This window comes from Dioszegia hungarica (genome assembly GCF_025882075.1).
Source record: "Dioszegia hungarica strain PDD-24b-2 chromosome Unknown MKK02contig_11, whole genome shotgun sequence".
Taxonomy (NCBI): Eukaryota; Fungi; Basidiomycota; class Tremellomycetes; order Tremellales; family Bulleribasidiaceae; genus Dioszegia; species Dioszegia hungarica.
Window position 1 is genome coordinate 605,314 of NW_026515771.1, and position 25,828 is coordinate 631,141.

The 25,828-nt window shown below is 56.6% G+C and overlaps 11 protein-coding genes across 11 annotated transcripts; 3 read left to right on the forward strand and 8 right to left on the reverse strand.

Annotated features, from left to right (window-relative positions):
- Nucleotides 1-318: 318 nt before the first annotated feature.
- MKK02DRAFT_27944 (uncharacterized protein) lies at nt 319-2,034 on the forward strand (the record flags this gene model as incomplete). Its single annotated transcript, XM_053087441.1, has 8 exons — nt 319-390; nt 602-1,108; nt 1,156-1,221; nt 1,280-1,333; nt 1,465-1,610; nt 1,668-1,756; nt 1,867-1,971; nt 2,027-2,034. 8 exons carry the CDS (start codon nt 319-321, stop codon nt 2,032-2,034), a joined length of 1,047 nt encoding a protein of 348 aa, XP_052944579.1.
- Nucleotides 2,035-3,192: 1,158 nt separating this feature from the next.
- MKK02DRAFT_34316 (putative structural constituent of ribosome) lies at nt 3,193-4,111 on the reverse strand (the record flags this gene model as incomplete). Its single annotated transcript, XM_053088906.1, has 4 exons — nt 3,193-3,243; nt 3,296-3,367; nt 3,581-3,862; nt 4,109-4,111. The coding sequence occupies 4 exons, from the start codon at nt 4,109-4,111 to the stop codon at nt 3,193-3,195; spliced, it is 408 nt and encodes a 135-aa protein (XP_052944580.1).
- A 749-nt stretch (nt 4,112-4,860) lies between these two features.
- On the reverse strand, nt 4,861-7,655 carry MKK02DRAFT_27946 (uncharacterized protein; the record flags this gene model as incomplete). The annotated part of the gene is made up of 3 exons (XM_053087442.1): nt 4,861-5,824; nt 5,946-6,058; nt 6,135-7,655. The coding sequence occupies 3 exons, from the start codon at nt 7,653-7,655 to the stop codon at nt 4,861-4,863; spliced, it is 2,598 nt and encodes an 865-aa protein (XP_052944581.1).
- Nucleotides 7,656-8,283: 628 nt separating this feature from the next.
- MKK02DRAFT_27947 (guanine nucleotide exchange factor synembryn-domain-containing protein) lies at nt 8,284-10,908 on the forward strand (the record flags this gene model as incomplete). The annotated part of the gene is made up of 7 exons (XM_053087443.1): nt 8,284-8,416; nt 8,535-8,642; nt 8,692-9,134; nt 9,181-9,320; nt 9,371-10,000; nt 10,059-10,198; nt 10,250-10,908. 7 exons carry the CDS (start codon nt 8,284-8,286, stop codon nt 10,906-10,908), a joined length of 2,253 nt encoding a protein of 750 aa, XP_052944582.1.
- Nucleotides 10,909-11,184: 276 nt separating this feature from the next.
- On the reverse strand, nt 11,185-12,062 carry MKK02DRAFT_37681 (DSS1/SEM1 family-domain-containing protein; the record flags this gene model as incomplete). The annotated part of the gene is made up of 4 exons (XM_053089742.1): nt 11,185-11,236; nt 11,532-11,652; nt 11,793-11,808; nt 11,913-12,062. 4 exons carry the CDS (start codon nt 12,060-12,062, stop codon nt 11,185-11,187), a joined length of 339 nt encoding a protein of 112 aa, XP_052944583.1.
- Nucleotides 12,063-12,441: 379 nt separating this feature from the next.
- MKK02DRAFT_34318 (putative amino acid transporter) lies at nt 12,442-14,318 on the reverse strand (the record flags this gene model as incomplete). Its single annotated transcript, XM_053088907.1, has 6 exons — nt 12,442-12,753; nt 12,801-13,608; nt 13,652-13,936; nt 13,982-14,069; nt 14,120-14,189; nt 14,217-14,318. 6 exons carry the CDS (start codon nt 14,316-14,318, stop codon nt 12,442-12,444), a joined length of 1,665 nt encoding a protein of 554 aa, XP_052944584.1.
- A 1,251-nt stretch (nt 14,319-15,569) lies between these two features.
- Nucleotides 15,570-16,702, reverse strand: MKK02DRAFT_27950 (uncharacterized protein; the record flags this gene model as incomplete). The annotated part of the gene is made up of 3 exons (XM_053087444.1): nt 15,570-15,926; nt 15,979-16,251; nt 16,397-16,702. 3 exons carry the CDS (start codon nt 16,700-16,702, stop codon nt 15,570-15,572), a joined length of 936 nt encoding a protein of 311 aa, XP_052944585.1.
- Nucleotides 16,703-17,163: 461 nt separating this feature from the next.
- On the reverse strand, nt 17,164-20,429 carry MKK02DRAFT_37684 (Cullin; the record flags this gene model as incomplete). The annotated part of the gene is made up of 18 exons (XM_053089743.1): nt 17,164-17,179; nt 17,255-17,400; nt 17,462-17,610; nt 17,671-17,927; nt 17,982-18,111; nt 18,160-18,231; nt 18,285-18,465; nt 18,518-18,664; nt 18,711-18,818; nt 18,869-19,029; nt 19,079-19,172; nt 19,226-19,452; nt 19,502-19,661; nt 19,713-19,880; nt 19,938-20,127; nt 20,178-20,224; nt 20,285-20,300; nt 20,362-20,429. The coding sequence occupies 18 exons, from the start codon at nt 20,427-20,429 to the stop codon at nt 17,164-17,166; spliced, it is 2,337 nt and encodes a 778-aa protein (XP_052944586.1).
- A 674-nt stretch (nt 20,430-21,103) lies between these two features.
- MKK02DRAFT_34320 (programmed cell death protein 2) lies at nt 21,104-22,500 on the forward strand (the record flags this gene model as incomplete). Its single annotated transcript, XM_053088908.1, has 3 exons — nt 21,104-21,538; nt 21,601-21,998; nt 22,053-22,500. The coding sequence occupies 3 exons, from the start codon at nt 21,104-21,106 to the stop codon at nt 22,498-22,500; spliced, it is 1,281 nt and encodes a 426-aa protein (XP_052944587.1).
- Nucleotides 22,501-22,698: 198 nt separating this feature from the next.
- MKK02DRAFT_16628 (uncharacterized protein) lies at nt 22,699-23,226 on the reverse strand (the record flags this gene model as incomplete). The annotated part of the gene is made up of 3 exons (XM_053085659.1): nt 22,699-22,760; nt 22,818-22,848; nt 22,936-23,226. The coding sequence occupies 3 exons, from the start codon at nt 23,224-23,226 to the stop codon at nt 22,699-22,701; spliced, it is 384 nt and encodes a 127-aa protein (XP_052944588.1).
- A 397-nt stretch (nt 23,227-23,623) lies between these two features.
- Nucleotides 23,624-24,994, reverse strand: MKK02DRAFT_37687 (SGF29 tudor-like domain-containing protein; the record flags this gene model as incomplete). Its single annotated transcript, XM_053089744.1, has 4 exons — nt 23,624-23,641; nt 23,751-24,018; nt 24,067-24,889; nt 24,955-24,994. The coding sequence occupies 4 exons, from the start codon at nt 24,992-24,994 to the stop codon at nt 23,624-23,626; spliced, it is 1,149 nt and encodes a 382-aa protein (XP_052944589.1).
- Nucleotides 24,995-25,828: the final 834 nt, after the last annotated feature.

Here is a 25,828-nt window from a genome sequence, read left to right on the forward strand (position 1 = left end):
GATATCGACCTATAATTGACCGCTCCTACTGAACCCAGTACGCACCGACTCCAAGCGTGCCGCTCACTCGAGCCATAAGAGGTGCCTCCAAACCGAGCGTCGGCAGGCCTGGCTTCTTCCACTTCCCGTTCCGTCCAGTGAAACAAGCTGAAACGTGGATGCCAGATGGTGGCGAAAGTGGCGGAATGATGACGGGCCCGCCTGAGCGCTGAGGCGCTGCGGGCTCCGATCGAGGTGTGGCTTGTCGTGGACACTCAAAGGATCACCAGGTCCAGGTGCGTATGACGCGCCTCACTGCTCATCCTGTGTCTACCAGTGATGTACGCTCAAATGCCCGACGACCGCCACATCCAGGGCTGCTCCGCTAGGGACACTCCATCCACACAAACTGTGTGTATCCAGATCAGGTGGCGACAAAAAGAGCCCCGCTTCTTGTCCGTGTCTCATCCCTCGTCAAGGTCTCTTTTGACCTCCATCTCTCCTCAATCCCCTCTTGCACCGCATAAAGACTGAAGAGGGAGTCGACGAATCTCCCTCCCTCGAACGCGCCACCCGACCCGAAACAGACAGCGTAGATTGACACCCAACCTTCGATATCTAGCCCAACATAACTTCCGCGCAATACAACCCCCTCCCTTTTCTCTTCTACCTCCAACAGTCCAAGCGCCATACCCTACAGACGGCCCTCGACAAGCTCCGCGAAGCACAGGAGCGCCAACGAGAAATCGCATACTTCCAAAACATCAGTGCGGGCAGTATGCAAGGCGGAGGGTACTATCAGCAGCCGCAGCAGGGTATGATGGGCGGGATGGGGATGAACGGGATGGGTATGAATGGGATGAACGGGATGGGTATGGGAGGTATGGGTCAGATGGGGATTAACCCGATGATGCAGGGTGGGATGGGGCAGATGGGAATGGGTGGGATGGGTGGAATGATGCCTGGCCAGCAGATGGGGATGGGCGGAATGGGGATGATGCCTGGTCAGATGGGCATGGGGATGGGCGGGATGGGGGGACAGCATATGGGCGGGATGGCTATGCCGGGAGGTATGGGCGCGATGGGCGCGATGGGAGGGATGATGGGTGGGAACGCTTGGCGGAACTTGGTGAGTCAACCTACCACGTCGCGATCGGCATGTTGGCTGACCGACAGGACTACGGGTATACCTTGCCTCAGCTGGGGTACAAGCCTGAAGCTGCTTGGAGCCCTTGGGATCTGGTAGGCCTTACTTACAGCTGGAGATCGAGTCGACGGCGTAGATGCTGATGATCCATAGGCGACCAGGGCGTATACGGGCGAGCGCCTCGAGCGCGGCTTCTTCGATAACATCGTATGTTCTGCTATTCTGTCATCCCCTGTCCCCAATTCGCCCCTGCGATCCCTCTACATCCTTCACTCTTCCCCTCATACCGTCCAGCGTCCCACCCAGCCGCCCCATATCCGAGCCCAGCTGACTTACAGGTCTCCACCCTCTCCAGCTTCTTCTCGAACCGCCACCTCTCGGAAGAAGCCGCCCGGAACGCCCATCGGCGGGTGTACCACCTCAACGAAGGTGAAGATAGCGGTAGCAAGACGCTTGGCGGGGCGGCAGCGTATCAGGCATTCCTGTAGAATCATCTCATTGGCGACCTGTCAGCCAAAAGGGGTATGAGCTGATACATCAGATCATGGGATAGGGACCATCATTCCCTGTACCATAGCTACCCGAGTAGCGAGAACAGGGAAAGGCTCGTCGCTCTCGCTGTGGCCGAGCGTGAGTAATCCCACCTCATTCCTCATCGGCGGGTGACGAGGATGTCAGGTCCCGCTTCTGTCCGGCGGCCGAAACAGCCAGCCACGTCAAAAGGCACAGCTGACCATCAGTGTTCCGACTCTGGGATGCAGCCCAGCCCCGGTCATCTCGCGCCAGTATCGAGGATGCTGCGCAGTATGCTGCCGCTACCGCCAAGTACCTCTTTGACAGGGTATGTCAGCTGGCAGATTGTCGCTGTTGATCTGGGGGGCACGCGAGCTGACCAAGCAGCACTATGATATCCAGGGCCAGCATGGACACCATGGGAGCATGAGCGGCCGAAACGGTGGTCGATGGAATAATGGAGGAGGGTACGGTGGGGATGATGAGAGCGATGGGGAGTCTGAGACTCGCCGCCGGCGGAGGAGTGGGTATGGTCGTAAGTCTTCAGCTTCGCCCTCCACCTTCTTCCTTATTCTCGTCCGTCCCTCGTCGCATCTCTCCAGTCAGAAACCGGCTCACCCGCAGAATCGTACGGCCAGATGGGCGGGAACCCCATGATGGGCATGTCCAACATGCAAGGGATGCCGGGCATGCCGGGCATGCAAGGTATGCAAGGTATGCAGGGGATGCAGGGGATGGGTATGCCACCCGGGATGAACATGAATCCGATGATGATGAGCCCGGCGATGTTGCCGCAGGGGATGCACGGGCAGATGGGCGAAGCTCAGGCTATTCCAGTAAGCTATTCCTTTCCTCCTTGCCTTGCCCCAATCCTTTCGCTCGGGCAACCCTGTCCCTCAACTTTTCGTCGAGCGAGCGAGCGAGCGAGCGATGAGAGGCACTTATCCGAACCGATGCTGATGGCGACAGGGGATGCACCCGTACTCGTATGGCCCGAACAGCGGCGTAGCGCTAGGTAACCAGCCGATCGACCAGATGGGTAATCCGACGTTCCCTGGTGGACCTGCGCGCGGTGGGATGTATGGGTACGGCCAGCCGAGGTATTATTAGGCGAGCTGCCGCGGGAAGATGGTGGCGCTGCGTGCGGCGGAGGAGAGTGCTGGTCGGTAGTATTGATGGAGGGCTGAGGCGTGCGCTGGACGAAGGGTAGCGAAGGTGAAACGATCTAATGCCGAGTCTTGATTGTGTCTAGCTAGAGTTAATGATGTCAATATTGCCAGTCTCCGCAATCAAGGATTAGCTCGTCCTGGCCTGCCACACCGGTATCCCCTAGCTCATGACCACTGAGCCTGTCCTGTGTCACCGCCACATCGCCCACACAGTATTCCCGTCCCCACTGCCGCCCCGCTCCGGTTCTCCGACGTCCAGCCACATCCCCTCGACCCCTAAGTCCATCCGTGCTGATCGATGCAAGGCGGATACATTCACACAACGAATGCGTAACGAAAACCCCAACCAGTCCCGAAGTATCGAAAAGATGCCTAGCTCCCTCTCTACTTCTTCTTGGCGGCGTCTCCGGCCTTCGTCTTGGCTACTCCCCGAACCTGGGACGTCAGCTCCATCTCCAACTATGTTCTTCAAGTGGTATAAACTCACCTTCTTCGACCGGTTCTTACGCTCCTTGCGCAGCTTGCGGGATGGCTTGACCACCTTGTCGGCGAGGCCGGACTGAACTGTCAGCGAAAATTCGGCAGCATGACATTTCAACAGGAAAAGGTTGGGAGTGTACGCCGTCCCCGCTGAACAGCTCATCCGATATCGGACTAATCCCCCTGCGCCATTTCCTCCTCACCACCACGACTATCCCTCCATACATCCCCTCCTAGCCCATATACCCAACCCGATGCCCCATATAGCTGAATCAAATGCGCCGTGACTCACCCTGACCAGCCTGTACTTGGGCTCAAACTTCTTCTGGCTCTCCTCGTCATCGTAGACCATCCCGAAACCCTGGCTCAAACCACCACCAAACTTGGTCTGGAGACCAAACACGACGACGCGCTTAGCATCCGTCTTGTACAGCGCGGCGAGCTTGGTGGCGAGTTCGGTGCGCGAGACGTTGGAGCGCGAGGGGTGGAGGACGGTGAGGACGAATTGCTTGCGGTTGAGCAGGCGGTTGGTGATGAATTTGGAGGTGCGGAGGGTGACGGCGCCTTGGGGGTCCTGCGGAGTCAGCAATTGCTCCACGAGTTGCTGCAACAGTGCCAGCGAGCATCTCGTGTCTGCCCTATCTCCTTGGCGTGCGCCCAACAACCCTCCCGCATAGATCTCCCAACAGCATGCCGCCCCCCTATCCCTCTGCCATCTCCCGATCCCTTCTCTTCCTATCCCAGCTCCACCTCCGCTCGGATCCGATTGTCGCTCCTTCATGCTTGTACGCCGATGTACCGCTGTCTGTCGTCAACTCACCATGCTGGGCAACGATCTATACAGCTAGTAAGGACTATTACTTGAAGGATAAGGGAAGGACTGCAAGATCGCTCGACTTGGTGCAGCAGCTCGCGGAAAGTCCAAAATCGCCACACTCGACCATCGCCGGCGAAATGCGAAAATGCGCACGGGATCGGAGTTTCGCGGCGTTTGGCTGGACATGGAGCGGGATCAGATCAACGTGGCGGTATGTGCTGGGTGGTGTGGCGGATTTGCCACCCTGCTGCTACAGACTGTGCATATGTACGATGCTTATGGCCTGTCCGCCTGCACGCCAAAAGCGATGTATAATGTGCTGCTGCATCAGCTTAGACACCGCGCCAAGGCCTGATTTCACAGCCTATAAGCCAGTTGAAGAGGAAGCGGCGCCGAGAGATGAGAATACTTGTTCTGCAACTCTGATGGACAGTGCTTTGTAAGGCAAGAGCAGAGCTTGTATCGCTGAGGCGCTGTTGTCGGAAATGGCGCCTTACTCGACAAGGCATGTAATTGTAAGGATCGCTTGGATGTGGCTCATGGAACTTTCCAGAGTGTACTGAGCTGCGACACAGGCTACAGAACTGCCCTGTCCTTGTCACATTGATGATCAGCCCTGTACTGTGGTATGGTCCGCCCCCCACCCTTGACTTGATGTGATCGGCCGAACCATTACATGAAAGCTACAGACCTAACTCAGTCCCCACCGTCCCCTACATCGATAACGCTTTCCTCACGAGTCACCACCGCATAATCTACAGTAAGGGTCCACTCGCACCTGTCACGTTGTCTTCCATCTCTTCGATTTCAGGATCTTGCAGGATATCATCTGTGATGTCGTGGAGCCTGTCACATTCTTGTCCGCTCTCAAGAGTGGTGCCTCTAGCGGAATCCGTCGAAGACGTACTCATTGATAAGGTTCTCCTCGCACTTGCCATAGCTGCGGAATGATTCTCACATACAAAGGTGAACCCGGTCACTGGAATTTCCCCTTCACCATCCTCACGTATGAATGTGAAGCTGGTCACTGGAGTGTTCTGTCCACCATGAGGACCGGCCCGTGCCGAGGATGGGTCAGCTTCGATAGACTCCATCGGCATCCAGGTGAAAAGTGAGCTGGGTACCGAAGATTCCGGCGTCTTGTTGCTTGACACATCGCAGGCGAAGGTGAAGGTAATCGTACGTGCCTCGAGATCGGCGGCAACTGCAAGAATCTGCTGGAGGGAAGAGAGCGACACCGAGTCGTAGCCTTTCAGTACATCCGAGTGGGCCCAACTTGCACTTCGGGTGAATATAAAGACAGGCGGCTTGACCGGATCTGTCTGGATCTGGTAGTCGTCGTCTTCACACTCGGTGGGGAGGGGGACCAGTAGATCCGGTGAGTCGGCTGGGTACCATGCCCAGTATCGAGTGATTGGCTGTTTGCATCTGGCTAACGGCTTGTCGGCGAGGGAGGAAAGTGTTTTCACCCCCATTTTGGAGCTGCGACCTGTGCACGTGATGATGAGCACTGCGGTGTGCGATGGACTTTCCTTGTTAATAGTACTACTGGCTTCAGCGGTATCGCTAGGAGTTTGACTCATGATGACCAGCTCGCCCGGTGCAAGCACTGTCCGCGGCGGAGTGTATCTGTAACTGCAGGGTATTCGAGCTCGAGGTGGCATCTTTGCCTGTGACTCTGTGGGATGTTGATGTAGGTGGGTAAGTTGAGTTATCCTGCTGTGAATAGTAATATGACTAGCAGAAAAGGGTTCAGCTTGTAAAGATAAGGCTCAGGGGCATCCTCCAGCGAGAGGCCAAGCTTCCGCCCGCAAAGGATATCCCTCTAAGGATAGCTGACGAGTGGCTCGTGGACGGTTCCAGAACTGATGAGCGACCTAGAATTTCGAACGCCATACTGCTGGATATGTTTGCAATTCTGAAGCCTTCGCTGAGGAATGCATGCCCTGCATACTATTATGTCCATATGTACGATGCTGAGCGCTTCCGTCGAACAATCCACCGCCGCCCTGCGACCCATCTATTCCACCGTACTCCAGTCAAATCCGTAAGCCGGAAAGAAATCTCCCAACCTTCCACCCTGGTCGGGAGGCACGGCGCCGATTTCCAAGTCAAGATCCATGTCATCGAGGTCGAATCCCTCGACAAGATCAGTCACATCGAATTCGTCCATGTCGGTCTCCCCCTGAATCCTCCCCTCTGCACTATAAGTGCCTTCGTCGGACTGCAGGAAAGCTTCCAGCGAGGCCAAGTCTTCCGTGGTCATGTCAGCTGAGTTGGCCCTGGCCATGTCTGTTGAGTCTCCAAATTTGTCCGGCGATCCCTCGTCCATGATGCTGTCCGACTCGTAAGCTGAGCCGTCCAGGACGTGAGGATAGTCGATCTGATACTGAGTCCCTCTCGTCTGTCGGGTTTCGAGGTCACAAGCGAACGTGAACGTCACCGTCTTTGCATCGTCGTTCCTGGTCACGCGATGGCTGCGTTGGATCGATTTGAGGGAGACCGACTGGAATGGGTCCAGTGGACTGGTGGACCATTCAGGCTTTCGTTTGAAATGGATGCGTATAGAGTCATCCACAAGCCGCTGTACCTCGTACAGGCTGTCTTTCCACAGGAAGGTATGGGCGAGACCGCCGGGATGATTCGCTGTTGGCTTTAGCTCCCACTGGCGTAATGTCTGTTTGGGTTCCATTACACCACTCAACTCATCCTGCTTCAGAGAAGAGAAGTACTCCACCGCTCCTACACCCCGGCCCAGACAGTGAAGCGTGAGTGTAGCAATATGAGTTGAGTTGGTCCCGGCGCCAGCGTCGAGATCCTCCCCTTCAGCACCGAAGGTTGCGGTCAGGCAGAGGAGTTTCATCTCGTTTGGGGACAAACGCTTCTCCGTCGGCCTGGTTGTCTTCCCCTTGATCACGCGCTTTCGCACCTTCTCTCCAGATCCAACCGGGAAGTCTGAGGATGATTCGACTATCGAGGCAAGGGGTGAATTTGGGACCTCAGTGGGCGTTCTCGTGCTCGAGATGGCTTCGGGCGTGAGCGAGATGGACGCATCGCACGTGAACGAGAAAGTGACTGTCCCTGCTGCTACATCGACGCTGACCGGAAGGTATTGCTGAAGTGATGAGAGCGATATGGCGTTGTAGTTCTGCAGGACCGGAGATTCCGTCCAAATTTCCCTTCGATTGAAGATGAACACAGGCGGCCTGACTGGGCCAGTCTTGATCTGGTAGTCTCGGTCTTTGCATTCGATGGGCAGGTGGACGGTGGGTGAGGCGGCCGGAGTCCACGTCCAGGTTCGAGTGATTGACACCTTGGATTTGCTGGGCGGATGGTCCCTCTCAGACAAGGAGGACAAGAATCTCACCGCCATCCCAGGGCGGACCCCGGCGCATGTGATGGTGAGGTTTGCGGTATCCGTCGGGCTTCCGTCAACGCTAGCGGGATCCCCCGAGCTGCGGTCCTCTGGGGTTTGGCTCATGACGAACAGCTCGGTCGGTGAAAGCTTTGTCCGCGATGGAGTATTGACACTGATCACCTGAGTTGACATCTCTCTCAATGTAAGGATGATGTCAGATTAGACGAATATGAGGACGGCGGTGTCTGTGTGCGATGTAGAATGAGGAATGTGAGGACTGAGCTGATGGACGATGGCCTGCCCTGGCAGGAGTTCGCGCTTCCGGCCTTCCCCCGACAAAGGATCATATCGTTGTAAAGATAGCCGCCATGTGGCTCATGGATGCTTCCAGAATGTACTGAGCTGCTACAAGCAGACTACAAGCATGCTCCGGCGGTGCTGCCCTGTCGACATCATCAGCACCGCCATACACCGCCATGATGCCACTGCCAAACTGCCACACTCATTAACCCCATCCTGAAACGCCACCAACTCCCCCCACGTTTCATCTTTTGACCCGCGTGTTGAGCTTACTTGTGCCTGGACGTCTCTAATTGTCTCTTGGGCCATAACATCCCCGAAGAGAAGACTAGAGGCATGTAGGATCGACGGTGTCTCATCCAAACTTCATCTTCGCTTCGACGCTTGTCATAGCCAACACCGTCCTTCACGCTTGACGCCTGATAGTCGTGCAATTTTCAACGACGCGCCGAGCCCATTCTGTGACCACGTCCCGGGCAATCTTGCCGCCGGGGCAACACTGGTCAGACGCGCATCAGCCATGTCGGCAGCTACTGGAGGATTCGGGCGGATGGTCAGCCTGGAGCTGCTTAGTGCAGAGCGGTACACAGGAATAGAGGACCGAGTGGGGGATGTAGAGCGCGTGAGGAAGGAATTACAGGTCGTTATCGATGGTATGTTTCTTTCTTTCCCTCTGCTCCTACTTCGAGCATGTACTGCTCACACCTCTTGTTGACAGTATTGACTCGAGTCATCGTTTTGTGAAGGGAGAGAAACGCTGATGTCCTATAGCTCTACCGACGCAAATACATCCAGACGAGAGGACATTATATCTGAATGCGATCCTATATGATCTCGAAGATCGGGAAGACGCCGCCTGGCCCCAGTGGCCCGAGGATGGTCAGTCTATCTCTCTCTTCGACTGTCAATCTGCGAGCTGACATCGCAGTCTACGTCCTCGCGCTTACTTGTATCCGGTACCTCGGCCGGAACCCTGTCGGATCGACAACCCTCCTCACCCCCGCTCACCTCTCCACGATCATCCACCATACTTCCCTTCCCTTCCCTCCTCCTGCTTCCCCGTTCTCACATCCTTCGCCTTCTCCTGCCAGTCCGCCCGCTATCGAGTCGCTACGAATCATGGCGAATCTGCTGGTTCTACACCCATCTGGGCGGAACGCGTTCGCCAAGGCCGGAGGGGTCAAGGCGATGTCGTTAGCGCTAGCGGGCAAGGATAGCCAAGGGGTGTTGCTGGAGGGAGATACGAATGTGCTGGATGGCCCAGATAGGGTGTTTCTGCTGGCGAGACTGGCTTTCCTGGGGACGGTGGATAGGCCGGACGCGGTGGGGCCTATGGTAGATACAGGCGGGATTGTCGAGTCTTTGTCATATGTGAGTAGGATCGAGTGCTTAAGGGATCTTGCAGCTGATACAGTAGCACCTAACACGTCTTGCACCGACCGACGCGAACCAGATGGCCATCGGGGAGCTTCTCAAGGTGGTCATGAACGTCCTGCAGTACTACAAAGCAAAGCCATCAGGATCAGGCAGCGAGGAATGGAGCGAAAAGCTGGACCCGTAAATCCCCTTTCTCTCCATCTACATCTCGCCTTGAGCTTATCTATCAGTCTCCTCGCGCCTATTCTCAACCTCTTCCACTCGATTCCGACTCCCACCCTCGCCCCTCCCCTCTCGACGACCCTCCACGCGCTATTCAGCATCCCGTTCCTTCCCCGCCTTCTACCCACATGGCATGCTATTCCCGAACCCCCTTCTCCCGCGAGCTCAACCAGCTCGGTACGAAGCCTCATCAACAAAATCTCGAATCTCTCGTCTTCGGGCTCCAACAAGCGCAACTCACTCATGGCCTCTCGGTCCAACTCCAGCCTCAACGCCGAAGACACCGGACTCGGACTGAGCGGCAGTGGGCTCGGCCCTCCAACCTCGCAGTCCCATGGACGCGTCCGGACCTTATCCGGGCGGTCCACGTCAGGGCCTCCTAGCCCCGCTGATAATACACGGCAAGCCAAAGCGCCAGCGACGATTATGGACACATCGGCGTTCCCCCTCAAAGTGCTCAAGGCGCTGGAAGGGTGGTTTGACGCGTACATCCCGTACCCGGAGGTTCCAGACGAGATTGATGAGAAGATCATGGTGGATGAGGTCTTGCCGCCAGTTTTGCTGCTTCTGGCGGCAGCGGCAGCGGGTAGCCCCGAGTTCAGGAAGGTCTTCAAGGAGCAGCTACTTCCCCAGGAATTGTAAGTTGTCTCGATCGCTTAAGAGAGCTTGTTCGCGATCATCCAGCTGATCAAATAGGGATCGCTCTGTCGCTGCTGGTCCACTGGAGAAGCGGCGCGGAATGCTAGGGTATATTCTTCGACTCATGCACTCTTCGACACACTTTGCGACGCGCAACTCGGCTGGAGAGTTTCTGTGGTCCGTATGCGAGAGTGACGGTACGCTTGCCGACCCTTCACGATGCGCTAGGGAATGAGCTGATACTGCAGCTACAACCCTTACCGCCGAGATTGGCTACGGCAACGCCGCTGGCTTCCTATTCCAGAAAGGCATCACCGCGCCTCCCTCCGGCAAGATCCAAGACATCCCCGATTCTTCCTCCTCGTCGTCCAACCCAAGTCCTACTCCCTCCACGCCCCTCTCCGAACCGTCCCAGCGACACCCCATCTCGGGCCTCTCGGAGCCCCTCCCCTCGTCCGCTGACGTCCCGATGACGCCGGACGAAAAGCTGCGCGAGGCCGAACGCCTCTTTGTGCTCTTTGAGCGCATGGAGAAGAATCCCGTTATCCGCCTCACGCCGGAAGATCCTGCTCATCCGGGGCCGGGGAGAGGGAAGGGCGTCAAGGAGATGATGGCGCAGAAACTTGCGAGTGGGGAGATGGAGGCGCAGGATGCTGCGGATGAGGCGGAGGAGATGGTGGAGCAGGAGAGGAGGGATAAGCGGGACGAGGCGGAGGTGGAGAGGGATATGGAGAGGTATAGGATCAGAATGCGGAAGTTGGAGAGAAGAGAAAAGGGGCCGGGGGTCATGAAGAAGGCGGCTCCAGCAGCGGCGGAGACCAAGGGGGACGCGGAGGTACAGGAACGGGTGGAGGGTGGACCAGAGACGATAGCGGCAGCAGAAGCGGGGGAGCCGAAACAGCCATAGTCGTTGGCGGCGGGCTGGACTGGGCGCATATCGTGGTGCGTCGGGCCTACCCCGCAGGTAATATCACGCGTAAAGCTTTGGGCGGTACATCACATGTGTACGATAGTGTCATAGATCAGATACCCAGATCGGAGGGATGTAATCTTTATATGCGTACATGCGGTCTATCATAACTCGTACATCCCGAGACTGGTGTTCTATCTTGCAGTCTCGTCTCGTTTCGCATGACACTGTACGCCCCTGCCACTACCGGCTGCGCTCCATGTCGATCCGCGTCTACTCCTTCATCGCCTCATCGGGTGCTCCGTTTCGCTCAGCAATAGCAGTTCTGCGAGATCAGCTTGAGATTCACCTTTCACCGGCGCGACCTTGGCCCGGCTGTGCAGTAATGAGGAGGTCGTTGTGGTGGATTCCAAGGCTACAAAGCAATACGACTCCGCCTTCATGGGCAGACCCAGTCGGAGATCCCATATCCTTCCTTCTCCATCCGCCGATTATATTTCGCCTCTCTATCCCTGCTTCTCCAGCCTCCCCCCTCTTACCCTTCGTTCCTCCCCCCAGCCGCCTATGTTTCCCAAACCAGTCCCTCATTCTGCACCCCGCTAAGCGGCACATGAACTCACCTTAATTGCTTAGTAAAATCATCCTCGACATCGTCGTCATCCCAATTATCTTCCCACAGCTGATCGCCCATGTTCTTGTCGCTCTTCTGAAGCTTGTCGAGGATATTGCCTGATGCTTCCGCTAGTACTATCAGCTCCTGCCTTGATATGCACTTGATATGCAGCCCTTTCCGCTGGTGCTGCTCCTCCTCAGTCTCGGCATCGGAGCAAGGGTCCGCTGAGCAGAAGACAGAGTGGGAGAAACGGAGAGAGGGTATGTACCGGTAGCTGGGAAGTCCTGAGTTCCATCAGCTCTCGTTCGGATGCGGTCGTCTATTCTCCCTGATCCTGCGGCCCTAGTATCCTAGGGCTGGCAGGCAGAGAAGAAATGTCAAGGCTCACCTCAAACTCATCGTCATCCTCCAATGCCCCGAGCTGAGGCAACTTCTTTGCTCCTGCCTCGTCTGCCTTCGCTCCGGTCGTTGCTGGACCGGCCTGAGCGGTACTAGCGGCGGGCTTGGAGCCTTCTGCTGCGTTGTTCTGTTGTGACATTGTCGGGGCGATAGGTGTAGTAGCTAAAGTTGAGGAATGAGTTGAAGTTGAGGTTGGGTGGAGGAAGACGCGACAGCGGTGGTGCGAACGGGATCAATTCTGCGTCATCTCTTGGCTGGGCAGCATCTTACTGCAGCAGCTTTGCGTAGAGTAGCTGGTCTTCCGTACCCCGTACCCCGTGCCGGCGTGCTACTGTTACGTGTACACAGCTAGGTCTGTCAATCCTGCATGAGACTACAAACGAAACCCTACAGACTGCGCTTATCGCCAACGAACCACAACCCAAGATCTACCTTGTAATTATAGTTTGATTGACTCTTTGATCTAACCACCCTACTCCCTACTTCCCTAATACGCCCCAAACACGTCAAGACACCGTCTACCAGTTCTTGATCTTGTAGAGCACCTTCTGGCCAAACGACATGGACTTGTACTGGTAGTCCTCCTCTTCGTCATCGTGCACATCGGCAAACTCGCGCGAGCCGGTGGAGAAGTCGATCTCGCCGACGGGGATGTAAGATGTCTTGCGAGCAATCTTGTAGGTGGCGTAACCGATAATGTAGACGGGGATACCGATGTAGTGGGTGATGAAGACCTTGTAGTCGAAGGGCATGAAGGCGTCGAAACCCTTGAAGAAGGAGATGAGGCAGGTGAGGCCGAGGGCGAGGTAGGTCGCGTACGGCTGGAAGGGCTGGGATATTAGCGATAGTCGCAAGCGTAGAACAGACAAAAACTTACAGCCTTGTACGGGAGAGTGTCACGCGAGATACCCTGGGCCTTCATGCCGCGCATGAAACCGACGTGGGAGGCGAGGATGGAGATCCAGGTGAGGGAACCAAAGATGGTGGTGGTGGATACAAAGTAGGAGAAGATGGTGTAGGCGTCGGTAGACACACAGAGGAAGGCCAAGCCCATGAAGCAGCCGGTGAAGGCAAAAGCGTAGATGGGGACTCCGCGGCGGGAGCACTTGGTGAAGATGCGCGGTGCGTTTCCGTCCTTGGCCATTCCGTAGAGGGTACGGGTAGCAATGTACTGGTCCGAGTTGGCGGCCGAGATGGTGAAGAGGAGGATGCAGGCGTTGATGATCTGGGGGAGGACCGTGATACCGGCGGCCTGGATGGCAACGACGAACGGGGAGGCGCTGGCACCACCGGCGGTACCCCTGGCGACGGCAGCCGCGAGGAGCGCACCGTTCGAGTCGACGACCATTCCGATGATGAGGATACCAAAGATGTAGAAGAAGAGGATACGGAAGAAGGTCTTCTTGATGGCGGCCGGGACGGTCTTGCGCGGGTTCTTGGCCTCACCGACAGTGACACCGATAAGCTCGGTGCCCATGTAGGCAAAGAGGGCAAGGACGAGGGCGTTGACAAAGGCAAGGAATTTGCCGAGGTCACCAGCGACTTTGTATGCCTTGAAGGCACGGCCGTCCATCCAGTAGGCGAATCCGAGACGCTGCTGGCCGGGAACACCTCCGAGGTCGATGATGAGACCGAGCAGGATCAGGCCGGTAAGAGTGACGATCTTGACTGCGGAGAGCCAGAATCTGAATGTCAGCCAAATCCGCCAGTACGAGAGCTTAAACTTACTCGATCTCACCAAACCACTTGATACCCAAGCAATTGACAGCGATGACAAAGACGATAAAGATGGCGCACCATACACCCGAGTTGATCGAGGTGTTCCAGAACCGAATGACGAGTGCACCGGCGACGATCTGGTTGGGCGAGATGATGAGGTATTTGCAGAGGTAGACGAGGGCGGTCGCGAAACCGAAGGCGGGGTCGACGCAACGGGTCGCGTGGCCTGCGAAACCCTTCTTCGAGGGGTATTTAGTTGACATTTCACCGAGGGCCATCATGACGGAGAAGCAGCTGCGGGGTCAGCGGAACTCGCTAGGCAGTATAGGATCGGCTTACACAGCTCCCATCACCGCGTAGGCGATGAAGATAGAGGCAGGTCCAGACCGCGCCAGCGACGTTCCCGAACCGATAACCAAACCGGTACCTTATCAATCAGCGCGATAGTCGCATTTTTTTTGGGTGGGGACGACTTACCGATAGCACCACCGATAGCAATCATACTAATCTGCCTTGGCTTCAAGGAACGATGTGTCTCCTCCTCTTCCTGCTCATAGTGCCCAGCGGACCCTACCATCTGGTTCGAGTGGTCATCGTTCCCGTAGACCTTTTCGGGGTCGGATCCATTGTATGCGCCTCCGAGGTGCTTCTCGTTGTCGTCGTTGTAGCGCGACATGGTGGGTAGGGGGGAGGGGAGAAGAGAGATGAAGGGGATGGGATCGATGAGGTTGGCGATGACAACGAAGGGGGGGGAAGAGGACGAGGTCGCGCGATGTTTAATAGTCTTTCGCGGCAAGGAAAGGAAAGGAAGGTCCCGTGCGCCGAGGCAAAGTTTGGTCAACCCATAGAATACTGCCCGATTGGGTAGATCTTGAACCTATCCGCCTGACTGATAAGCGTTTCCTGGATTTCCTCTCGTCTTACGCCGTGGGGATCAGCGAGTGTGGCGGAAGGGATTTTCGAATCCTACAAGCTTACCTTGGCAAATACCCGGCCCATGTGGTCACATCTCCGACCATGCTCTCGTCATTCTGCCCTACACCGGATCTTGCCCTGTGCCAGAGAGTCGGAAACACAGCCGGACCACCGCTGGAAAGCTTAACTTATCGGACAGCGCTTGATCCTTTTGCCTCTCGGCCTTCCATGCCACGCCGCTTGTCCGGTATCCACGGCAAAAAAGGCGAAAAGAGACAGGTTCCAGATTCTTGGCTCAGCAGCCCTGAAAGACGGATCCTGCGATAGCCGGGGATCGTCGTTTCGGGTTGGATGTCTCACTGGGTTCTGTGTTCTTATCGCCCGCGCGAGGGGCCTTGTCTCTTTGAGGTCTAGTCCTAGATAAGAGAGCTCCACAGTGATGAAGCTGTCTCTGCGCTAGTGCCACTTTACTCTGCTCCACTTCATCTCTGTACATCATCATCAATGATCGATCAATCCATTCTTCTCGCCAAGCTCGGCAAGGCCATGACAGCACGATGACGGTGCTGGCCCTATGCTACCAACACCTTTTCCCATCTAGCTCACGCTATACTGAATGACTGTGTACTCTATTCGGTATCCATTATCGAATTCCTGTCGCAGCTCGCGCTTCACTCGCTGATAATCGAAATCATCTCACAGCCTTGCCCCGCTTTCCTTCCCCAGATTCGAAATCAACGCACGCCGAGACCCGGCCCGGTGTGCGCGCGGAGGCGTTAGCTGGCCGAGGAATGCCGAAGGGCCAGGATCCGAGATCCGAGATCATCCGCGTCTGGTGTCACAGTGGCGGCAGTGTGGCGGTGTGGCAGCGTAGACTAATGCTATGCTATGAGTATGACAAGGCAGAACGACTAAATGTGGGGTTGCTCATCATCGCTCATCGATTACTCGCCAAGATTGCGTATGAAATCTTACAAGTCACAATTGCTAGCTATCTACTCTACCGCCTGCTCTACATATTCCACCACTTCGCCGCCCCCTGATGAGGAGGTGCGATCCGTCCGTCCTGCCTCACATCAAACACTTTAGCCCCGGCCCCGGGCCCTTTCCCCGTCAATTTCCATTCCTGCTCCAAGATCCGGATCCCCGCCCCCTCCTCCATCTCGCTGACTTTGACACGCGCACCGTCACCGCCCTCACCCTGCTCTGGCCATGTCGGTGCCTGTGCGTGGACTTGGACTTGGGCTTGGGCGCGCTCTTCGGGCTCCGGAGCCGGCACTGATCTTGCCTCCTCTGCTTGAACGCGCAGCTGCAGCTGTGTAGGCCGGATCGCACCCGGGATCGGCGGACTGATGGCTCGAGTGTATCTCTACCTTGATCAGTCTGCATCCGATCCAGTCTGCGCGCAGTGAGCTACTCACATTGTCTGGCCTGCTCAATACCGCGTGAAGCGTCTCCAAAGCCCTCGTGCCCTCCTGGGCAGTCTCGACCGCGCCAACACCAGCTGACTCTGACCTACCCGCGAAATCAGACTGCGGCGCTGACGCCGAGACCGCAGCTACTGCACCGTCACCAGTACCATTTCCTTTCCCCTCATCCCTCCTGTTGTCCATCTCGTCCTGGATACATTCCAGCGTCGAGCGGATCATCTCCATCTGCGCCGTCCCGCCAAAATTGGCGATCGTAGGGCTGAGCTGCATCGTCAGCCAAGCTCGGCTTCTCACTTGTCGCTCATACGTAGCCGACCGGCTTCCACGTCCTTCCTGCTTGAGTCCAGACCCGAACATCGAATCGGAGCTCCCAGACGTCCCGCTAGCGCTAGCGCCCAGTATGACTCACATGCTGAAGGTGGGCCGATACGACAAACCCCGCAAAGATCGCCTGGCACCCTTGAGCCCAGCGGGTCATTTTCGCCTCGGACGAGTCGGAGAGTGTGAGCGAAGTGTTCTCCTTGGCCCAGGCTGGAGCTGAGACTGGGAAAGTGAGGACAGGAGGTGGAGATGACGGACCCGAGGGTGTCGGCGCGCCGTCCGCGGTATCGATCGGCAAGGTCTGTGCGGCTGGTGAGGATGCCGTTACGGGTATCTGGGCTGCTGAAGACATGGCGCTGTTGAGGATCTGGAGTGGGTCGAATGAGAGTTGCATCTTTGCCTTTGGGCATGGATCAAGTCAGGCGAGACAGAAGATGAACAAAGGAAGTATCAGCGGGAGGGAAAGGCGGGGTCAGAGTCAGTATTCGCGAAAGGCAGGTCAGTCAGAGTATCCGTCAAAGGACCCTGTCTGATGTCCGAACACCCGGAATCGGTCAGTACAAAGCGGTCTCAATCCAGGTCGACCCATGCCGTACCGTCCGACATACCTAAGCAGTACATTTATACGATAGACGAGACCTATGAACAGGGCAGACGAGCCCGAGATTTATACACCGCGAGAGAGACCCAGGAAAAGAGTGGAGGAGAGAAGACGAAAGGAGGGGAGATTACGAAGATGAGAGAAGGTAGAAGAGACAGTCGGTAGGGCGGTCCCGAGACCTAAAACCCCGAAACCAGAACCAGAACCAGAACCAGAAACGAGAACGAGGACGAGACCATAGATCTTTCAGACGCCTAAGCGAGATAGTTGCTGCGCATCGTCAGCTTTGTCCACCCTGACCCAACTCGAAGATCCGAGGCAGGCGACGCGAACGTGTCAACTCACTAGGTATCGTTCGACCCCTCGGCACGCTCCAAATAATCCTTCTCAATGAGATGATCGATACCCTTCTTGATCTCCGGGATCTTGGGCGTGAACTTGGTAGAGATCGTAGCGGTGACTTCCTGGATCAAAGCTTGGTGCTTCATGGTCTATCGTGTCAGCTTCACTCAAACCCCTCTGAGTATCAAAGAGCAGACCCAAGAAACTCACCTTCCTCGACTTCATCAACCTGACGATCGTCGCTTGGTACACAAACTTCCTGTCCTCATCCACTGCCGCCAATGTCTCGGTATGCTCCTGTTTCTGCTCCGACTTGATTTGCTGGTTGAGCTGTACCTTGATCTTCTTGGCCTTGAAGTCTGTTTGGTCAGCTGGCTCCTTTGACGCCCATAGCCAGGGGATGCGCAGACAAAACTCACTCAGGTTCAACTCGTACGTATCGTCATCCTGGAGCAACACCTTCATCTTGACCAACACCACCAACTGGGGCTTGAGAATCCCCTCCGCGATCGACGTGGCCGTCTGCAGCTCCTTGAACGTATGCGTATCGCTCTCGTTGAACTGAGTGAGGATCGACATTTGGTATGCCGATGTCATGAAGATGTACTTCTGAGCGAGGTAGGTCGTCTTGAGCTCATTCTTGGAGACGTGCCAGAGCCACGTAAGCTTTCGACCGCTGGGATCGTTAGCGCATGTGCATGTCCGTCTCAAGGAGAAAAGAGGAACGTACGAGTGAGCCTCATTGTAGAACTTGACGAATCGGTCAAACGTCGGTGAAATCTCGCGAGGAATAGTAAACTCCGTCGCGGGTGGATTGAACGGCCAGAAGTTGGTCCCCAGGACTTGACACTGGAAGTCGACTATCTTGTCAGCTTTTGCCTTTCCGCTCATCGCAGGCCACGACTTACGGTCAGAAGAGATACCCTGGCTCCGCTCTTTCTCCTTGAACCGTTCCGTCAAATCCCGACTGAGATTGACATCTATATCATCAGCTCTGCGTTCTGTTTTCTTGAGCGGAAAACGACTAGCTCACCCTGGAACATCCTCGTGAACTTGTTGGTATAATCAAACCCTTGTTCCGCCTTGAGCTTGGTAATCATCGAACTCTCGCTGTCGTCCGAAGCAGACGTGTGGTTGACGAGACGCTTGGCGAGCTTCTTCCCGTAGAACTTCTGGAAGACATCCTTGTCGGTGACGAACCTGAAGACGACCATCTGGGAAGTCAGCTTGGGACCTTGATGATCATACGTTGGCCAGACAACTCACGACCTGTTCGAGCGCCTTTTCGAGGGTATCGGCATCCACCTCTTTGTTATTCTTCTGGAGGAGTTGGTCGGTGTGCGAAGCGAGCAATTCGGGGGACCGGGTCGAGTTGCTGGCCGCAGGGTTGAGGTTGACAAACTCGCGGCAGGCCTGATGGGTCAGCTCGGACCTGGTCGTCGAGAGGTTTCGAACTCACCCTGTCGAGACTAGCGTTGAAGCCAAGCTCGGCGCGGAACGGTCCATTGACAACGTCCGAGTACTTGGAGTGCACCTCGAGCAGAGCCTCGACGTACGCCTTGGGGTCCTGGGGTATCAGCTATGTTCCTTCGCCTTACCAGGGCAGCAATTAATCACCACAGACTCAGTCTTGGAGCTCTCAGCCCCCGCCGCAGGGGTAGGCATGATCTTCTGGACCGCCGCGCAGCCAGAGAGCTTGACGTGCTCCTCAAACTTCTTGCGGAGAGGCTCGAGACCGTTCGGGATACGCATGAGGAGACCGTACATCCGGGTCAGATCTATCCTGTCAGCTTGTGCCGTACAGTCGTCGAGCTTTTGAAAGATTACCATCGTTCTTGTCGGCGTTGAGGAGCGGCTGGAACTCGTCGACAATAATGTCCGAGTGAGCAGCAATGAGCGCCTTCTCGCAAGTCTCCTTGAGCTACGGAAGTCAGCTACGGCCCGATATCGATGTATCGCATCCAACCGACTCACATCCTTCTTGGTCGTATCGTTCAAGTACAAGTTGACACGATCCGCCTCCTCCTGAAGCCTGTCCTCCGCCTTCTTCATGTAGTCGCTGACCGAGTTGTTGGCGACAAAGTCGGTAGATTCGGCCTTGTAGTACGCCTGGGTGGCGGCGATGAAGTGCTCCTGGAAGTGCTCCTTGTAGACTTCGAGGTTGGAGCGCTGAGCGTCGGCTTCGTCCAGACCGAGAGAGACTATGATGTCAGCTGGGGTTCGTTCAATGAGAAGAGCCTGGCAGCCCACCGTAGCTGTCAATGACGCGCTTGAGGAGACCCGAGTCCACCTGCTCGCCGTTCCTCTGGAGCTCAATCTGCTTGAGAAGCGCCTGGGTGAGGCGGGAGACACCGCCCGCGCCCGGGTTGAGGTGCTTGAAGAAGTTCTGCTTCCACGCCACCAGGGCGAGCTGAAAAGTCAGCTTCCAGCACACCCTCGGAATCGGCCAAAGTCAACTGACAGTGTAGACAGTGTACACCTCCTTCCTTCCCTCATCCTTCTCGCGCTTGACCCAGTGCTTGTTCAAGTAGTTGAACATCTTGTTGACGTAGTTGGCGCCGGTGGTGTATCGGTCCCACTGCTTGGCGTAGAACTTGAGGAGCTCGAGGTCTGAGAGCTTCTCGCCTTCCTACAAGTTGTCAATTTGTGGCGTCCGCCGGACTGTAGACTCGTCATCAAAGCTCACCTCGCGCATCTGCTTGCAGTGGTCCGAGAGGTAATTGTGCAAGCTGCGGTACAAGTCCGCACCCTGCAGACTGGCCCCGCCTCGGTGTCCAGCACCAAAGGCAGAGGTGTGCGGGCGGTTCTGCGTACAAAAGTCGTAGATCGCCGTGTAGAGGAGAATGTAGTACGAGTAGCTCATTCCCATGTGGAGACTGAGGGTCAGCTTGGTAGGTCCAACCTTTGCGAAGGGGGAGAGGCATACCGAGTCATGATGTGCTCGACACCGACGCGAAGGAACGCCCAGGCGTGCTAAATCATCAGCTTTTTGATCGTCGTCAGTGGGAGAAGTGACGGTGCTCGGAAGCTGACCTTCAAGTCCGCATCCCTGCCTTATCAGCACTGCCATCCCATCCCATCATCAAACCTGGGAAAGAAAGGTGCCTCACTTGCTCGGCTTGTCATTCTTGGTGGGTTCAACCCAGGCAGCATCCGCTGCAGCGTTTGATGAAGACATGATATATCGCTGTGTGAAAGGATGATGTACGAAAGGAAAGGACAGCGGGCGGAGGATATCCCTAATGATTAGAAGAAGGAGAGACGGACAAAAGGCGCGAGATGCAAAAGGTGAGCGAGCACGTATCGAACGCGCTGGCCAGACTAATATCAAGTGGAGGAATGTGAGGGGGGTCCCTTACGGCACGGGTGGCGAATCCGATTCGGAGTTGGGCGAATGACTTGAGTTTCAGGTTTTTATCCCGGGAATACTCGCGGGCAGCTGGAGCTGAGCTTGCTCGAGGCTGCTTGGTCCAAATTTACATCGCCCATCTCCTTCTTCTCTTCCACTCACCCATCATACCAGTAAGTCTCGCCTTCCCTACTCTGGCCCACCTCACCCCTCCCCTTCTTCAACACAATGATGAACACAAGATGACGAGACGTAACCCCTCTTCTCCCGTTCTTGCTCTCCCGTCCTCTCGACGCGGGGTTGGTCCTGTGTCCGTCTTGGGCTCTGGGATCGATCTTTGCGTTGGGATATAGGATGGTGTTGGAGTGGGGATGTGGCCAAGATGTGGGCAATGCCGATTGTACCTGTAGTTTGGCGACTTTTTATTCTGACTCTTCCTTCTCTTTGGCCAATCTTTGACGAAACCTCAGGAATTCCGCGCTGACAAGCTAGATCATCCCAAAATGAGCCCGTCATCTCCCGCTGGATCCTCATCGTCCTCTTTGCCCGATTCAAGCGCCCTCCTCGCCCTCCCCGACGGTCCCATATCCGCCAATCACGCCGACCGTACCTCATACGCCATCTCCCTGATCGGCGGGTACCCGACTTTCCCACTCTCGACCCCTCCGCTCTCTTCTGACTTGGTCTGCGCATCCTGCTCTGCGCCCATCCCGCTCTTGGCGCAAGTCTACTGCCCGCCCGAAGGCGGCGAGAACGATCGGACGCTCTACGTCTTTGCGTGCCCGAACGGCGGATGTCAGCGCAAGGAAGGGTCGGTACGCGCCTGGCGTGCCAGTCGGCGGAATGACGAGTATGTCGCGGATGTAGAGAAAATGCGGGCGGAGAAGGAGGCAGAAGAGAAGCGGTTAGCGGACGAGAGGAGGAAGAATCCGTTCACTGTGCGTCGGCCAGTTTTGCTAGATGTTGTAATAATTTTGCTATGCAGTGCTGATTCCGCTAGATGGGTGCTGCGCAACCCGCTGGTTCTGCTCTATTCGGAGGCGGTGGGGGTGGACTGTTTGGCGCCAATCTTTTCGCCGCTCCTGCGTCGGCTCCAGCTCAGGCTCAACCTGTCCCGGAGCTGTCCAACCTCTCCATCTCCTCAGCCTCGACATCAACCCTCTCCCCTCCTCATCCAGCATACCAACCCCCACAGTACCTCTCTACAACGGACGAATACCTCCCCCCGCCCGAAGAGGTCGATCTCGATTCGGACGACGACGAGCAGTCGCCCGAAGAGAAGGCTGAGTGGAGGGATGAGCGATTCGAGCAGCTCTTCCCTTCCGGCGTGGATCCGCTGTTCGAGCGGTTCGTCAAGCGCATCAGCGAGGCTGATGGTGCGGGTGGTCAAGTCTTACGGTAAGTCCCAATCACGTTATCTGTCGTGCCCCGCCTCGACCCGCTGACGAGCAGGTACGACCTCGGCGGCGTTCCTCTCCCTTACTCAACCACCTCCTCACTCACCCAATCCCTCTTCCCCGGCCTGCCCGCAGCCTGCCGCGCCCAAAAAGCCGAAGACGACGACCCCTCCCCATCCACCTTCTTCAAGCCCTCGTCCTCCCTGGTTCCCCCATGTCCCCGGTGCGCCGCTCCAAGGGTATTCGAACTCCAACTGGTCCCTTCGTTGATCAATCACCTGTCGCCCGAGACGCTCTCGACGACGGGGGAGAAGGCGCCGAAGAAGGGCAAATCGGCGCAGAGCGAAGAGGAGAGGAAGAAGGAGTTGGCTCGTCTGGCGGGCGAGGAAGCGGGAGGGGAGGGGATGGAGTGGGGGAGTATCGTGGTGTTTGGGTGTAAGGGGGATTGTGAGGGGTTCGAGGAGGAGTGGGTAGGGGTGGAGTGGGAGACGACACTGGCGTAGGGGCGGTATAGATGATTTTGGAAGCGCACAGTAAAGGTTTTGCATGGATGCTCCTTCTCTCGTGGTCCTCCTACCTCGTCTGTTCCGCCTTCTCCGGAGATTCTGATCTGCTTCCTCACTCCCCTTCGTCTACCTCTTCGTCCCCTTCTCCGCAAACATCTGCCTCTTCGTCTTCGCCTTCGCCATCCTCCCCCTCGCCTAGTTGAGCGTCTTCCAGAATCCATGAGGGAAACTGCGGCCGTACGGGTTGAGTTTCCCAACTAGAGCACTCATCAGCGCTGACCCTTATTATCCCGCCTTCTAGGCAGATCACTCACCAAACCCTCCCAGTTCCGGCTTCAGCGGCATCTAGCCTGTCAGCTTCCCTCCCTTCTCTCATATTCTCCCTTTTCCCCCCTTCACCACCCCTTCTTCTCACCCGAGACAAAGACTTACCGGCCCATACTTTGGCCACCCATAATTAAAAGGCATGCCCTGCCCGGTAACCAAATGCCCATACATCCCCGTCCCCCTTCCTTCCTGCGCAGCCAACACCGCAGGCGGCAACCCCCAATCCATCGGTCCAGGGAGCTCCATGGGAACGTGCGCCCAGTAGCCGAACGAGTCCCCGCCGGACGCGGCGGCGAGGTGCGGGCCGTTCAGGTTGCCATTGTCGAATGGGTGCGTTTTGAAGGAGGCGCCGGGGTAGGTGTGGAGTAGGGGGTGGAGGGGGTGGTGCCCGAACATGCTGGGGGGCAGGGTGTGAAATGTGCAGTGTTACAGTGGGTTGATCAGGAAGTCAGGGAAAGAGGATGGCGAGATGAGTGAGTGAGTGTGAGAAGCCCAGCTGACCACTCAGCGAGGATGAGAACAAAGGAAGCCCTACTAGAGCCGCAGACGCTGTAGTGAAGGGCTGATGTCTGTCGGATTTCCCTCATCCGTCGATATGAGCCGGTCCTTTGCGTCCTTTGATGAGTTTAATCAGCAGACGCGCAATGTCATCCCTGGGATTGTCGTAGGCTGCCCGACGTGGCTCAGCCAATCCCGCTTTCTACACCCGCTAGGGCGTCGACAATGCCCAAGGTGTACATACAGTCCGCAAGATCCTTACAGTATATAAATACAGCAGAGGCACGCAGAATCATTAGTTTGCGCCAGGCAGCTGCACTCGTCAGCCACGCCCATATGACCCCATCCTCCTTCCCCTCTCGTCAAGTCTGCCCCGATGACACTCTCCTAGTCATACGCAAACGCAAAACCAAAGCACTCACCAAGACCATATCCCCCGCCGCGACCTCCCTCGCCTGCACATCATCCCCCTCAAAGAAGACGCGATACACCTTCCTCCCCGCGTCCGCTTTCGACCTCGAGGGCGGTACGAGCACCTTGGCTGGGTAAAAGGAGGTCGTTTCGGGATAGAGCGCGAGGACTTGGGTGCCTTTGGGGTAGTCGTCGATATTGGACGGGTGGGCGGAGGAGGTCAGTGGGAGGGAGGCATCAGGGAGGGGGATGATCGATCTGAGTGTGGTGTTGTAGGTTCTGGGAGTCAGCTCTAGCCGATCGATCGCCTAATCCCGCGCGACCTACATGTCAGTCTCCGTATCCGCGTCTCTGACGGTATACCGATTCTTATCCCCTCCAATGCACGTCACGATCGTGCCCACGATCCAGACCTCCTCCTCCCCTTCCTCCTTCTTGTCTTTCGGCTGCTTGAACAGCACCCTCCGTCCTTTCTGAAGCGGCAGCTGATCCGAGATCAAATCCCGCTTCTCCCGACCCGTCAACTGTCGCGATGTGGGCGTGCCGCTTCGTGATGGTAAGAGCGGCGAATTGGCCCGTACCGCCGCAGCAGCTGAACCAGGGAGGAGCGCGGACCCATGATGACCGGTATGCGAGTGAGAGGCCGACATGGGATGACCGCCTGGTGTGTTGGCGGAGCGCGGACCCGGACCGGCGTCGAGGCGCGTAGGCAGAGATAGGCTTTCGACGGGTGCGCTCTGGGGTGGGACCTGAGGAGCGGGGGAGACAGAGATGGACAGTCGCCGATCCCGCTTTCGCTTGAGCGTAGCGAGCGCCGCAGAAGCTGGTGATTCCCCTTTACTGTCTCCTTGACCTCCACTCCCTATGGCAGGACCGGGACCGCCCGTTGTTCCTCTTCCAGGCATCCCTTGTGCCCCGCCCCCACTCCCGCCCACATCGACGTTGAGAGACCCATCACTACCCCTCCGGGCACGCAAGAGGTTATTCACCTGCTCAAATGCCTCATCGAGCACCTTCTTCTCCCGCTGGGCGGCTTTCAGCTCCTTCTCCCTTTCCTTCTCAGTCTCAAAGGTTAGTGGACGGGACGAGGTGGGTACGGATGGTAAGAGGCGGAGGGTGTCGACAAGACCGTGCCATAGTTGCGTAAGGGCTGTCAGGAGGTCAGCATGGTCAGTCCGGATGAAGGCCCAGGGAGGCAGACGGGACGGGACATACGGTCAATCTCGGAAGGACGGATAGGTTTGGGCTTGGACATTGTGGCTATAATCCGGACCTAGACCCCGGACAATGAAGGCGTGATATGACAAGATGTTGATCCGATGTAGATAGGCAGCACAAGATATGGATATATGGACCAGAGATAATGGTAGTTTCAAAGTCGGTTGAGGCAATCACAACTCGAGGTATGGCGGTCAGATTCAGGCACGGTGTTTCACTTCAGCCAAGAGCGTTGACGACGCTGTTAACGACAAGGGCACGATGGTCAGCCAGCTGGGACCGGTACTCTGTTCTGAGACAGCATGTGCGAGTACTACTTTGGAGGCTATTCATCAAGCAACGCAGAAGCCTATCTACCTAGACCGCTACTATCTTTACTGACTACCTGAATCTGCCTTTTTGACTTCTTCTTCTTCTTCTTCTCATGCGCCGATCACCCACCACCCAGCCCCCATCCCTATTGTCTCTCGCTCTCCCGTGTCTCCCCGTCATCCAAAATGTCCTTCACCCTTCTACCCCTCACCCCTTTACCCCTCCGCTCCCCCGCGCCTCACGCCTCCCCGGCTTCCTCTCAACCTCCCACCGCCGCCCGCCGAGAATTGTAAGAATGTTTTGGTTGGTGACTTTGGCCGGATTGCCTGAGTGGGGGTGGTAGTTATGGTTGTATCTATAGGTTTTTGGTCGTCGTCATGTCGTCTACGGGAGAAGGGTGGTATTACAAGTATACTGTATAGCGGACCGGTCGAGGATGTGGGATGTAGGTATGTCGGGCGGGCAGGATGGAGCAAGAAACGAGGAGATTTGGTCCGAGGTAGACGAGAGCCCGTGGTGAAACCGAGTAGGGTCGACGAGGCGGAATGGGAGCGCGCCA